This window comes from Oncorhynchus kisutch, unplaced genomic scaffold (assembly GCF_002021735.2).
Source record: "Oncorhynchus kisutch isolate 150728-3 unplaced genomic scaffold, Okis_V2 Okis01b-Okis20b_hom, whole genome shotgun sequence".
In the NCBI taxonomy this organism is placed as follows: domain Eukaryota; kingdom Metazoa; phylum Chordata; class Actinopteri; order Salmoniformes; family Salmonidae; genus Oncorhynchus; species Oncorhynchus kisutch.
This window is the reverse complement of record NW_022261978.1, coordinates 10566974-10580771: the sequence shown is the minus strand read 5'-3', so window position 1 is coordinate 10580771 and position 13798 is coordinate 10566974. Positions and strand designations below refer to the sequence as shown.

Genomic DNA, 13798 nt, shown 5'->3' with positions numbered 1-13798 from the left:
GACAGGGTTTATAAATGACAGGGTTGATCATGACAGGGTTTGATCATGACAGGGTTGAACATGACAGGGTTGATCATGACAGGGTTAATCATGACAAGGTTTATTCATGACAGGGTTGATCATGACAGGGTTGATCATGACAGGGTTGATCATGACAAGGTTTATTCATGACAGGGTTGATCATGACAGGGTTAATCATGACAAGGCTTATTCATGACAAGGTTTATTCATGACAGGGTTGATCATGACAGGGTTAATCATGACAAGGTTTATTCATGACAGGGTTGATCATGACAGGGTTGATCATGACAGGGTTTACTATAACAGGATTTACTATGACAGGGTTTATCATAATGTACAAATCTCTATTCAGCTTCTATATCTGCATAAAGGAAATTATTATCTGTAAGAAGTAAGAGAACTGGTTTTCCAGAATGTTTTTGTTCAACTGTGTTACCCACTCCAGTCAGCAGGTGGCGATGAGAGACTTTCAGGTGATGCTTCTTGCGTGACGTATAATGTAGTGGACGGGATGTTTTTTCAACAACAACAATTCATCCACCTCGGTAGCGTGCTAGCCAACATAAAACCACAACATTGAAGCTCTTTAGTCAAAGTATATTAACCTCAGTGTTTTAAACACAATGTCAGAGTAACGTTAACTAGTAAATAGGCAATTTAATTTAACATTTACGTTATTAGCTATCTGGCTATGTAACACTCGGCTAATGCTAACTAGCTTACTTTCTAACATCCTCGACCATGAGCTTACTAAGCTACTCCCCACCTGCTAAAGAAGAGGAGGTCTGCTGGACGGAGAAAGACGCCCCCGTGAAAGAGGAGGAAGAGGAGGCTGTTACAGTTAAACAAGAAGTAGAGGGCGAGGCTGTTACAGTGAAAGAAGAGGAGAAAGACGTGAAAGAGGAAGCATTTACAGTGAAAGAAGAGGAAGAATCTTTAAGAGTGAAAGAGGAGGATGCAGTTTTTGGAATGGAGGAGGAGGAGGGGGAGATTACTGTCACGTTGGAGGAGGAAGGGAAGACTGGAGATCCGATTAACACGAGTAAGTACTATTTTAAAAACACTGTGTTTCTATCAGACTGTTTCTGTCCAGAGTGTTTCTATCAGAGTTTTTCCTGACTCTGTAGTTGTTGAACTGTCTTACTAAATGTGTCGTGTTAAAGTCTGCCGACATTCGCAAAAACGCTGTCAAGCCACCCACTCTTCTGTTTCCGCCTGCATTTTCTTACACCGAGATCATTCTGAAAGTTGTTATTGCATTTTGGGGACACCAAAAATACATTCATTTTCCAATGCGAATAAACAACGCTTTATGGTACCGCGTGTTTTCTGATGGGGAGACTGGGTCGGATGCTCTTTAAACATCTCGATCAGCGTCATCTGCAATAAACGTTTTTCAGGGATCTTTTTTATTTCAGCTCGTGAAACACTTTACATGGTTTATATTGGTTTTAAGTATATTTATAAATGGGTGATACCCTTTTAAAGTACCAGGGACCCTGGACATTTGTCAAGTCTTGTTCCAGACCATATGTGTACAAATAAGTGAAATCAAAAGGCTACTTTTGCGATATTAATATTATGCACCGATAGTACATTTTTGTCCCGATATCCGTTATTTTCTTTGCCCAAAAAAACTTTACCTATTACCGATACTAAACATTCTAGCGGCCTTTTAAGCATTCTAATACAGTTAAATAGTTTAAACAAACACACTGACCAAAGGGTTATTTTGTTGGCATTTACGTATGTCCCCATTACCAGTAAAACATATTTAAAACCTATTTCTTTCACTTACCTGCTGTGTTGTTCATTTGTTCAGTCGTTTCATTCTCAACCAGGATTTCATCATACATCATAGAAGCAGGGAAGTTTCAGCTCAGTCGGTCCGTGGCCTCTCTTCCTTGAGTTGTCTCGCTGAAATTTTCTTTCTCTTTCAAATGACTACTGGACATGAACTTGTTCAGTTGTTGGAAGTGAAGTAGGTAGATGAATTGTGCGCTTAGTATTTTTCTGCGTTTGTTCTGTGTAGCGCTGTATTTTTCGTGGCGTGATTACGTCATCTACCTACGTTATATAGGTATGTACGTCATCTACCTACGTTATGTAGGTCATCTACCTACGTTATATAGGTATGGCACGTCATCTACCTACGTTATATAGGTATGGCACGTCATCTACCTACGTTTTATAGGTACGTAGGTCAGCTTTGACATCGGTTTTGCACATCGACGTTAAACTAGACATCAGGTCATGCCGATTTTTTGGGGATTTGCTTACCAATATATCGTGCTTCCCTAATTAATATTAAAGTTTAAGATTGAATACATTTATGTGAAAATGTGCATTTCAGAATGTAGACATACTGGACGTGTTAGAGCACATTATAAGGATCATAATGACGAGATGTTGTCTGTATCGTTCATGGATCACAGGGTCTTACAGGGTGGGCATGTTTTGGCCGAAAATGACCCACTTTCATCATGATGTTGTCAGAAAAGGGTTTGTGATACAAATGTAAAACATATTTCCGCCCCATTTTTTCCACCACACAAGTTTTTCGAACCATGATGGTGTGGAATCACCCTGTACTGCCAATCCACTTTTTCTGGGCACTGTATGAGGTCAGACCTGTAACGATGACTGCTGCTTACAGTTCTATGAAGCACAGCATCACGTTAACGGGGCTGGACAGGAACCGATACTCAAGGACCTTTCTGATGCTCTCGTTCAGGTAACCCGGGGTCCCGGTGCTCGTTCAGGTAACCCGGGGTTCCGGTGCACAGAAACTCTTTTTTTTTAAAAGACACTCTTTGACTACTCCATAATGTTTCATCATTAGATGCTACAGTCCTTTAAGACTCCATAATGTTTCATCATTAGATGCTACAGTCCTCCTTTAAGACTCCATAATGTTTAATCATTAGATGCTACAGTCCTCCTTTAAGACTCCATAATGTTTCATCATTAGATGCTACAGTCCTCCTTTAAGACTCCATAATGTTTAATCTGTAGATGCTGCAAATCAAAAATTCAAAGATGAGAATTGGTGTCATTAGACACCCGCTTTACATTTCTTACATATATTTATTCACATTGAAACATATAAACATTAATATTGAAATAATGCAATTTTATTTGGCAAATTTTTCAATCTATTGTTGAGCATAATATACTCTATGGACATATCAAAGATTCAGAGTTCTGAGAATCTCTGCTACTTTTAGAGATATGATCCATTTGGGAAGCCACTATATGATCCATTTGGGAAGCCACCATATGATCCATTTGGGAAGCCACCATATGATCCATTTGGGAAGCCACCATATGATCCATTTGGGAAGCCACCATATGATCCATTTGGGAAGCCACCATATGATCCATTTGGGAAGCCACCATATGATCCATTTGGGAAGCCACCATATGATCCATTTGGGAAGCCACCATATGATCCATTTGGGAAGCCACCATATGATCCATTTGGGAAGCCACCATATGATCCATTTGGGAAGCCACCATATGATCCATTTGGGAAGCCACCATATGATCCATTTGGGAAGCCACCATATGATCCATTTGGGAAGCCACCATATGATCCATTTGGGAAGCCACCATATGATCCATTTGGGAAGCCACCATATGATCCATTTGGGAAGCCACCATGTGATCCATTTGGGAAGCCACCATGTGATCCATTTGGGAAGCCACCATGTGATCCATTTGGGAAGCCACCATGTGATCCATTTGGGAAGCCACCATGTGATCCATTTGGGAAGCCACCATGTGATCCATTTGGGAAGCCACCATATGATCCATTTGGGAAGCCACCATGTGATCCATTTGGGAAGCCACCATGTGATCCATTTGGGAAGACACTATATGATCCATTTGGGAAGCCACCATATGATCCATTTGGGAAGCCACCATATGATCCATTTGGGAAGCCACCATATGATCCATTTGGGAAGCCACCATATGATCCATTTGGGAAGCCACAATGAACTTCCGGCGCCGACAGAGATGGCCGCCTCGCTTCGCGTTCCTAGGAAACTATGCAGTTTTTTGTTTTTTTACGTGTTATTTCTTACACTAGTACCCCAGGTCATCTTAGGTGTCATCACATACAGCCGAGAAGAACTACTGAATATAAGATCAGCGTCAACTCACCACCAGTACGACCAAGAATATGTTTTTCGTGATGCGGATCCTGTGTTCTGCCTTACAACCAGCGCCACGGGATGGTTCCCATGCAGCGACCCAAAAAAACGACTCAGAAAAAGAGGGAAACGAAGCGGTCTTCTGGTCAGACTCCGGAGACGGGCACATCGTGCACCACTCCCTAGCATTCTTCTTGCCAATGTCCAGTCTCTTGACAACAAGGTTGATGAAATCCGAGCAAGGGTAGCATTCCAGAGGGACATCAGAGACTGTAACGTTCTCTGTTTCACGGAAACGTGGCTCACTGGTGAGACGCAATCCGAAGCGGTGCAGCCAGCGGGTTTCTCCACGCATCGCGAGGACAGAAACGAACATCTTTCTGGTAAGAAGAGGGGCGGGGGCGTATGCCTTATGGCCAACGTGACATGGTGTGATGAAAGAAACATACAGGAACTCAAATCCTTCTGTTCACCTGATTTAGAATTCCTCACAATCAAATGTAGACCGCATTATCTACCAAGAGAATCACAGCCGTATATATCCCCCCCCAAGCAGACACATCGATGGCTCTGAACGAACTTTATTTAACTCTCTGCAAACTGGAAACGATTTATCCGGAGGCTGCATTCATTGTAGCTGGGGATTTTAACAAGGCTAATCTGAAAACAAGACCCCCTAAATTTTATCAGCATATCGATTGCGCAACCAGGGGTGGAAAGACCCTGGATCATTGTTACTCTAACTTCCGCGACGCATATAAGGCCCTGCCCCGCCCCCCTTTCGGAAAAGCTGACCACGACTCCATTTTATTGATCCCTGCCTACAGACAGAAACTAAAACAAGAAGTTCCCACGCTGAGGTCTGTCCAACGCTGGTCCGACCAAGCTGACTCCACAATCCAAGACTGCTTCCATCACGTGGACTGGGAGATGTTTCGTATTGCGTCAGCCAACAACATTGACGAATACGCTGATTCGGTGTGCGAGTTCATTAGAACGTGCGTTGAAGATGTCGTTCCCATAGCAACGATTAAAACATTCCCCAACCAGAAACCGTGGATTGATGGCAGCATTCGTGTGGAACTGAAGGCGCGAACCACTGCTTTTAATCAGGGCAAGGTGTCTGGTAACATGACTGAATACAAACAGTGCAGCTATTCCCTCCGCAAGGCTATCAAACAAGCTAAGCGCCAGTACAGAGACAAAGTAGAATCTCAATTCAACGGCTCAGACACAAGAGGCATGTGGCAGGGTCTACAGTCAATCACGGACTACAGGAAGAAACCCAGCCCAGTCACGGACCAGGATGTCTTGCTCCCAGGCAGACTAAACAACTTTTTTGCCCGCTTTGAGGACAATACAGTGCCACTGACACGGCCTGCAACGAAAACATGCGGTCTCTCCTTCACTGCAGCCGAAGTGAGTAAGACATTTAAACGTGTTAACCCTCGCAAGGCTGCAGGCCCAGACGGCATCCCCAGCCGCGCCCTCAGAGCATGCGCAGACCAGCTGGCCGGTGTGTTTACGGACATATTCAACCAATCCCTATACCAGTCTGCTGTTCCCACATGCTTCAAGAGGGCCACCATTGTTCCTGTTCCCAAGAAAGCTAAGGTAACTGAGCTAAACGACTACCGCCCCGTAGCACTCACATCCGTCATCATGAAGTGCTTTGAGAGACTAGTCAAGGACCATATCACCTCCACCCTACCTGACACCCTTGACCCACTCCAATTTGCTTACTGCCCAAATAGGTCCACAGATGATGCAATCTCAACCACACTGCACACTGCCCTAACCCATCTGGACAAGAGGAATACCTATGTGAGAATGCTGTTCATCGACTACAGCTCGGCATTCAACACCATAGTACCCTCCAAGCTCGTCATCAAGCTCGAGACCCTGGGTCTCGACCCCGCCCTGTGCAACTGGGTACTGGACTTCCTGACGGGCCGCCCCCAGGTGGTGAGGGTAGGCAACAACATCTCCTCCCCGCTGATCCTCAACACTGGGGCCCCACAAGGGTGCGTTCTGAGCCCTCTCCTGTACTCCCTGTTCACCCACGACTGCGTGGCCACGCACGCCTCCAACTCAATCATCAAGTTTGCGGACGACACAACAGTGGTAGGCTTGATTACCAACAACGACGAGACGGCCTACAGGGAGGAGGTGAGGGCCCTCGGAGTGTGGTGTCAGGAAAATAACCTCACACTCAACGTCAACAAAACTAAGGAGATGATTGTGGACTTCAGGAAACAGCAGAGGGAACACCCCCCCATCCACATCGATGGAACAGTAGTGGAGAGGGTAGCAAGTTTTAAGTTCCTCGGCATACACATCACAGACAAACTGAATTGGTCCACTCACACAGACAGCATCGTGAAGAAGGCGCAGCAGCGCCTCTTCAACCTCAGGAGGCTGAAGAAATTCGGCTTGTCACCAAAAGCACTCACAAACTTCTACAGATGCACAATCGAGAGCATCCTGGCGGGCTGTATCACCGCCTGGTATGGCAACTGCACCGCCCTCAACCGTAAGGCTCTCCAGAGGGTAGTGAGGTCTGCACAACGCATCACCGGGGGCAAACTACCTGCCCTCCAGGACACCTACACCACCCGATGCTACAGGAAGGCCATAAAGATCATAAAGATCATCAAGGACATCAACCACCCGAGCCACTGCCTGTTCACCCCGCTGTCATCCAGAAGGCGAGGTCAGTACAGGTGCATCAAAGCTGGGACCGAGAGACTGAAAAACAGCTTCTATCTCAAGGCCATCAGACTGTTAAACAGCCACCACTAACATTGAGTGGCTACTGCCAACACACTGTCAATGCCACTGACTCTACTCCAGCCACTTTAATCATGGGAATTGATGGGAAATGATGTAAATATATCACTAGCCACTTTAAACAATGCTACCTTATATAATGTTACTTACCCTACATTATTCATCTCATATGCATACGTAGATACTGTACTCTATATCATCGACTGCATCCTTATGTAATACATGTATCACTAGCCACTTTAACTATGCCACTTGGTTTACATACTCATCTCATATGTATATACTGTACTCGATATCATCTACTGTATCTTGCCTATGCTGCTCTGTACCATCACTCATTCATATATCCTTATGTACATATTCTTTATCCCCTTACACTGTGTATAAGACAGTAGTTTTTTTTGGAATTGTTAGTTAGTTTACTTGTTCGTTATTACTGCATTGTCGGAACTAGAAGCACAAGCATTTCGCTACACTCGCATTAACATCTGCTAACCATGTGTATGTGACAAATAAATTTGATTTGATTTTGATTTGATTTGATCCATTTGGTAAGCCACTATATGATCCATTTGGGAAGCCACCATATGATCCATTTGGGAAGCCACTATATGATCCATTTGGGAAGCCACTATATGATCCATTTGGGAAGCCACCATATGATCCATTTGGGAAGCCACCATATGATCCATTTGGTAAGCCACTATATGATCCATTTGGGAAGCCACCACATGATCCATTTGGTAAGCCACTATATGATCCATTTGGGAAGCCACCATATGATCCATTTGGGAAGCCACCATATGATCCATTTGGTAAGCCACCATATGATCCATTTGGTAAGCCACCATATGATCCATTTGGTAAGCCACTATATGATCCATTTGGGAAGCCGTACCAACATAATGAATGTAAAACATGTATTTAAAAAGCTTGCCCTCTGCAGGTCAAAGAAGGGCTGTGATTGGTTACATTTCCTACTATGCCAATTGGTCCATCACATTAAAAAGCTTGCCCTCTGCAGGTCAAAGAAGGGCTGTGATTGGTTACATTTCCTACTATGCCAATTGGTCCATCACATTAAAAAGTTTGCCCTCTGCAGGTCAAAGAAGGGCTGTGATTGGTTACATTTCCTACTATGTCAATTGGTCCATCACATTAAAACTAGTAGAGATCCTGCTCTGAAACTCTGTCTAAAATGGTCCATCACATTAAAACTAGTAGAGATCCTACTCTGAAACTCTGTCTAAAATGGTCCATCACATTAAAACTAGTAGAGATCCTACTCTGAAACTCTGTCTAAAATGGTCCATCACATTCAAACTAGTAGAGATCCTACTCTGAAACTCTGTCTAAAATGGTCCATCACATTAAAACTAGTAGAGATCCTACTCTGAAACTCTGTCTAAAATGGTCCATCACATTCAAACTAGTAGAGATCCTACTCTGAAACTCTGTCTAAAATGGTCCATCACATTCAAACTAGTAGAGGTCCTACTCTGAAACTCTGTCTAAAATGGTCCATCACATTCAAACTAGTAGAGGTCCAACTCTGAAACTCTGTCTAAAATGGTCCATCACATTCAAACTAGTAGAGATCCTACTCTGAAACTCTGTCTAAAATGGTCCATCACATTCAAACTAGTAGAGGTCCTACTCTGAAACTCTGTCTAAAATGGTCCATCACATTCAAACTAGTAGAGGTCCAACTCTGAAACTCTGTCTAAAATGGTCCATCACATTCAAACTAGTAGAGATCCTACTCTGAAACTCTGATGCTCAACCCACCACCACCAATGTTGTTAAAATCTCTGTCTGATAAATTGTATGTGTGGAAGTGTTTTGACTCTGTCTGATAAATGGTATGAGTGTGGAAGTGTTTTGTCTCTGTCTGATAAATTGTATGAGTGTGGAAGTGTTTTGAGGATACAATATACAGGTAACTGCCAAATAAAGGAGACGCTTGAGTCAATGAGGGAAACAAAGTAGACTGAACTAAAATATAAACGCAACATGTAGTATAGTGTTGTTCCCATGTTTCATGAGCTGAAATAAAAAGACCCAGAAATGTGCATTCCTCTGTATTCCTGTATTTCTCTCAAATTGTGTGCACAAATTTGTAGTTATGACTCTTTATGTTGGGGTTTCCTTTACTTGGGCATTTATGACTCTTTATGTTGGGGATTCCTTTATTTTGGTAGTTATGACTCTTTATGTTGGGGATTCCTTTATTTGGGCAGTTACCTGTAGCCATTATTATTAATTTCTTTACCAATGGATCATTTATACTTAAAAAAAACACACACATTTTTTTTTTACCTACTTTTTCTCCCCGGACACAGCCCGGGATCGAACCTGGCTCTGTAGTGATGCCTCAAGCACTGCAGTGCCTTAGACCGCTGTGCAAACTCGGGAGGCCCCACGGATCATTTTGGACCTGAATACATGTCAACAATCCTTCCCCTCAAAGGAGACTTCTTCTATGGATGTTAAAATCCCCCGTTACGGACATTCTACTCAAGTTTTACATTGAATATGTTGTTTTTAATGTAGGAATCGTTAAAGGGCTACTGTGTGATTCTGGCCATTTGTACGGAGTCCGATTAAACACTAGAATGTCACAGTCTGTAAGATGTGTTTACCACCAACAAAACATTAATAACAATGGATCAAATTCAGCCTATGACATTAATTGAAATACTGTAGTCCACAATATCTATTATTATAGAGCTCTGTTCAGCCTAAAAACATGACATGATCTATTATTATAGAGCTCTGCTCAGCCTAAAGACGTGACATTATCTATTATTATAGAGCTCTGCTCAGCCTGTAACTATGACATTATTATTATAGAGCTCTGCTCAGCCTAAAAACATGATCTATTATTATAGAGCTCTGCTCAGCCTGTAAACATGACATTATCTATTATTATAGAGCTCTGTTCAGCCTAAAAACATGACATGATCTATTATTATAGAGCTCTGCTCAGCCTGGAGACATGACATTATCTATTATTATAGAGCTCTGCTCAGCCTGTAAACATGACATTATCTATTATTATAGAGCTCTGTTCAGCCTAAAAACATGACATGATCTATTATTATAGAGCTCTGCTCAGCCTAAAGACGTGACATTATCTATTATTATAGAGCTCTGCTCAGCCTGTAACTATGACATTATTATTATAGAGCTCTGCTCAGCCTAAAAACATGATCTATTATTATAGAGCTCTGCTCAGCCTGTAAACATGACATTATCTATTATTATAGAGCTCTGTTCAGCCTAAAGACGTGACATGATCTATTATTATAGAGCTCTGCTCAGCCTGTAAACATGACATGATCTATTATTATAGAGCTCTGCTCAGCCTAAAAACATGATCTATTATTATAGAGCTCTGCTCAGCCTGTAACTATGACATTATCTATTATTAAAGAGCTCTGCTCAGCCTGTAACTATGACATTATCTATTATTATAGAGCTATGCTCAGCCTGTAACTATGACATTATCTATTATTATAGAGCTATGCTCAGCCTGTAACTATGACATTATCTATTATTATAGAGCTATGCTCAGCCTGTAACTATGACATTATCTATTATTATAGAGCTCTGCTCAGCCTGTAAACACAACATTCCATGAGAGCAAGATTCTAGTTGGAACTCTACATCTTTTATTTTAAATTATTGAGGGATCTGATTTAGATTTAACCTCCTAGCAGGAGAGTTGTGGAGGTTTCATTCAGTTCTCTATTTAAATAAACACTCTGTCTTTGGCAGGAGAAAGACCAGACTCAGAGGAACCAGAGACGTCCAAACCGGCAAAACAACACAACTGCTCCCACTGTGGAAAGGGTTTTAACCATGTAAGGGACCTGAAACGACATGAGAGAATACACACAGGGGAGAAGCCTTTCCAATGCTCCCAGTGTGGAAAAAGTTTTTCCTTGTTAGCGAGCCTGAAACGACATGAGAGGACACACACAGGAGAGAAGCCTCATCACTGCTCCCAGTGTGGAAAGAGTTTTACCCAGTTAGGACACCTGAAAGTGCACGAGAGGATACACACAGGGGAGAAGCCCTACCACTGCTCCCAATGTGGAAAGAGTTTTAACCGGAAAGAATCCCTGAAAGAGCATGAAAGAATACACACAGTGCAGAAGCAAGAGAAACCGTACCACTGCTCCCACTGTGTAAAGGGTTTTAACCAGTTAGGGGACCTGAAAATGCATGAGAGAATACACACATGCGATAAATCTTTCCAATGCTTCCAGTGTGGAAAGAGTTTTTCCGCATCAGGGTGCCTGAAAAGACATGAGAGAACACACACAGGGGGAAAACCTCATCACTGCTCCCAGTGTGGAAAGAGTTTTAACCGGAACGAACACCTGAAAGAGCATGAGAGAATACACACAGGAGACAAGCCCTACCACTGCTCCCAATGTAAAAAGAGTTTTGCCTGGTTAGGACACATGAGAAGACATGAGAGAACACACACAGGAGATAAGGATGTAGGCTGCTGAACAGTGGGACATGGGACAGATAAAGGCTGCTGAACAGTGGGACATAGGACAGATGTAGGCTGAACAGTGGGACATAGGACAGATGTAGGCTGAACAGTGGGACATAGGACAGATGTAGACTGAACAGTAGGACATAGGACAGATGGAGGCTGAACAGTGGGTCAGGACAGATGTAGGCTGAACAGTAGGTCATAGGACAGATGTAGGCTGAACAGTGGGACAGATGTAGACTGCACAGTAGGACAGATGTAGGCTGAACAGTAGGACATAGGACAGATGGAGGCTGAACAGTAGGACATAGGACAGATGTAGGCTGAACAGTAGGACAGATATAGGCTGAACAGTGGGACAGATGTAGACTGAACAGTAGGTCATAGGACAGATGTAGTCTGAACAGTAGGTCATAGGACAGATGTAGGCTGAACAGTGGGTCATAGGACAGATGTAGACTGAACAGTAGGACAGATATAGGCTGAACAGTGGGTCATAGGACAGATATAGGCTGAACAGTGGGTCATAGGACAGATATAGGCTGAACAGGAGGACAGATGTAGGCTGAACAATGGAACATAGGACAGATGTAGGCTGAACAGTGGGACATAGGACAGATGTAGGCTGAACAGTAGGACAGATGTAGGCTGAACAGTGGGACATAGGACAGATGTAGGCTGAACAGTGGGTAATAGGACATATGTAAGCTGAACAGTGGGACAGATGTAGACTGAACAGTAGGTCATAGGACAGATGTAGTCTGAACAGTAGGTCATAGGACAGATGTAGGCTGAACAGTGGGTCATAGGACAGATGTAGACTGAACAGTAGGACAGATATAGGCTGAACAGTGGGTCATAGGACAGATATAGGCTGAACAGTGGGTCATAGGACAGATATAGGCTGAACAGGAGGACAGATGTAGGCTGAACAGTGGAACATAGGACAGATGTAGGCTGAACAGTGGGACATAGGACAGATGTAGGCTGAACAGTAGGACAGATGTAGGCTGAACAGTGGGACATAGGACAGATTTAGGCTGAACAGTAGGACATAGGACAGATATAGGCTGAACAGTGGGTCATAGGACAGATGTAGGCTGAACAGTGGAACATAGGACAGATGTGGGCTGAACAGTAGGACAGATGTAGGCTGAACAGTGGGACAGATATAGGCTGAACAGTAGGACATAGGACAGATGTAGGCTGAACAGTAGGTCAGATGAAGGCTGAACAGTGGGACATAGGACAGATGTAGGCTGCTGAACAGTGGGACATGGGACAGATGTAGGCTGAACAGTAGGTCAGATGAAGGCTGAACAGTGGGACATAGACAGATGTAGGCTGCTGAACAGTGGGACATGGGACAGATATAGGCTGAACAGTGGGACATGGGACAGATGTAGGCTGCTGAACAGTGGGACATAGGACAGATGTAGGCTGAACAGTGTGACAGAGGACAGATGTAGGCTGAACAGTGGGACAGAGGACAGATGTAGGCTGAACAGTGGGACATGGGACAGATATAGGCTGAACAGTGGGACATGGGACAGATATAGGCTGAACAGTGGGACATAGGACAGATGTAGGCTGAACAGTGGGACATAGGACAGATGTAGGCTGAACAGTGGGACAGATGTAGGCTGAACAGTGGAACATAGGACAGATGTAGGCTGCTGAACAGTGGGACATGGGACAGATGTAGGCTGAACAGTGGGACATGGGACAGATGTAGGCTGAACAGTAGGTCAGATGAAGGCTGAACAGTGGGACATAGGACAGATGTAGGCTGCTGAACAGTGGGACATGGGACAGATGTAGGCTGAACAGTGGGACAGAGGACAGATGTAGGCTGAACAGTGGTACATGGGACAGATATAGGCTGAACAGTGGGACATGGGACAGATGTAGGCTGCTGAACAGTGGGACATAGGACAGATGTAGGCTGAACAGTGTGACAGAGGACAGATGTAGGCTGAACAGTGGGACAGAGGACAGATGTAGGCTGAACAGTGGGACATGGGACAGATATAGGCTGAACAGTGGGACATAGGACAGATGTAGGCTGAACAGTGGGACATAGGACGGATGTAGGCTGAACAGTGGGACAGATGTAGGCTGAACAGTGGAACATAGGACAGATGTAGACTGAACAGTGGGACAGATGTAGGCTGAACAGTAGGACATAGGACAGATATAGGCTGAACAGTGGGACATAGGACAGATGTAGGCTGAACAGTAGGACAGATGAAGGCTGAACAGTGGGACATAGGACAGATGTAGGCTGAACAGTAGGACAGATGAAGGCTGAACAGTG

General features: G+C 43.8%; 1 protein-coding gene across 1 annotated transcript; it reads left to right on the top strand.

Moving 5' to 3' along the window:
• The first annotated feature begins 522 nt into the window (after positions 1-522).
• LOC116352920 (zinc finger protein 239-like) lies at positions 523-12721 on the top strand. Its single transcript, XM_031811388.1, has 2 exons — positions 523-1063; positions 10749-12721. The coding sequence occupies exons 1-2, from the start codon at positions 763-765 to the stop codon at positions 11489-11491; spliced, it is 1044 nt and encodes a 347-aa protein (XP_031667248.1). The 5' UTR covers positions 523-762; the 3' UTR covers positions 11492-12721.
• The last annotated feature ends 1077 nt before the right edge of the window (positions 12722-13798 follow it).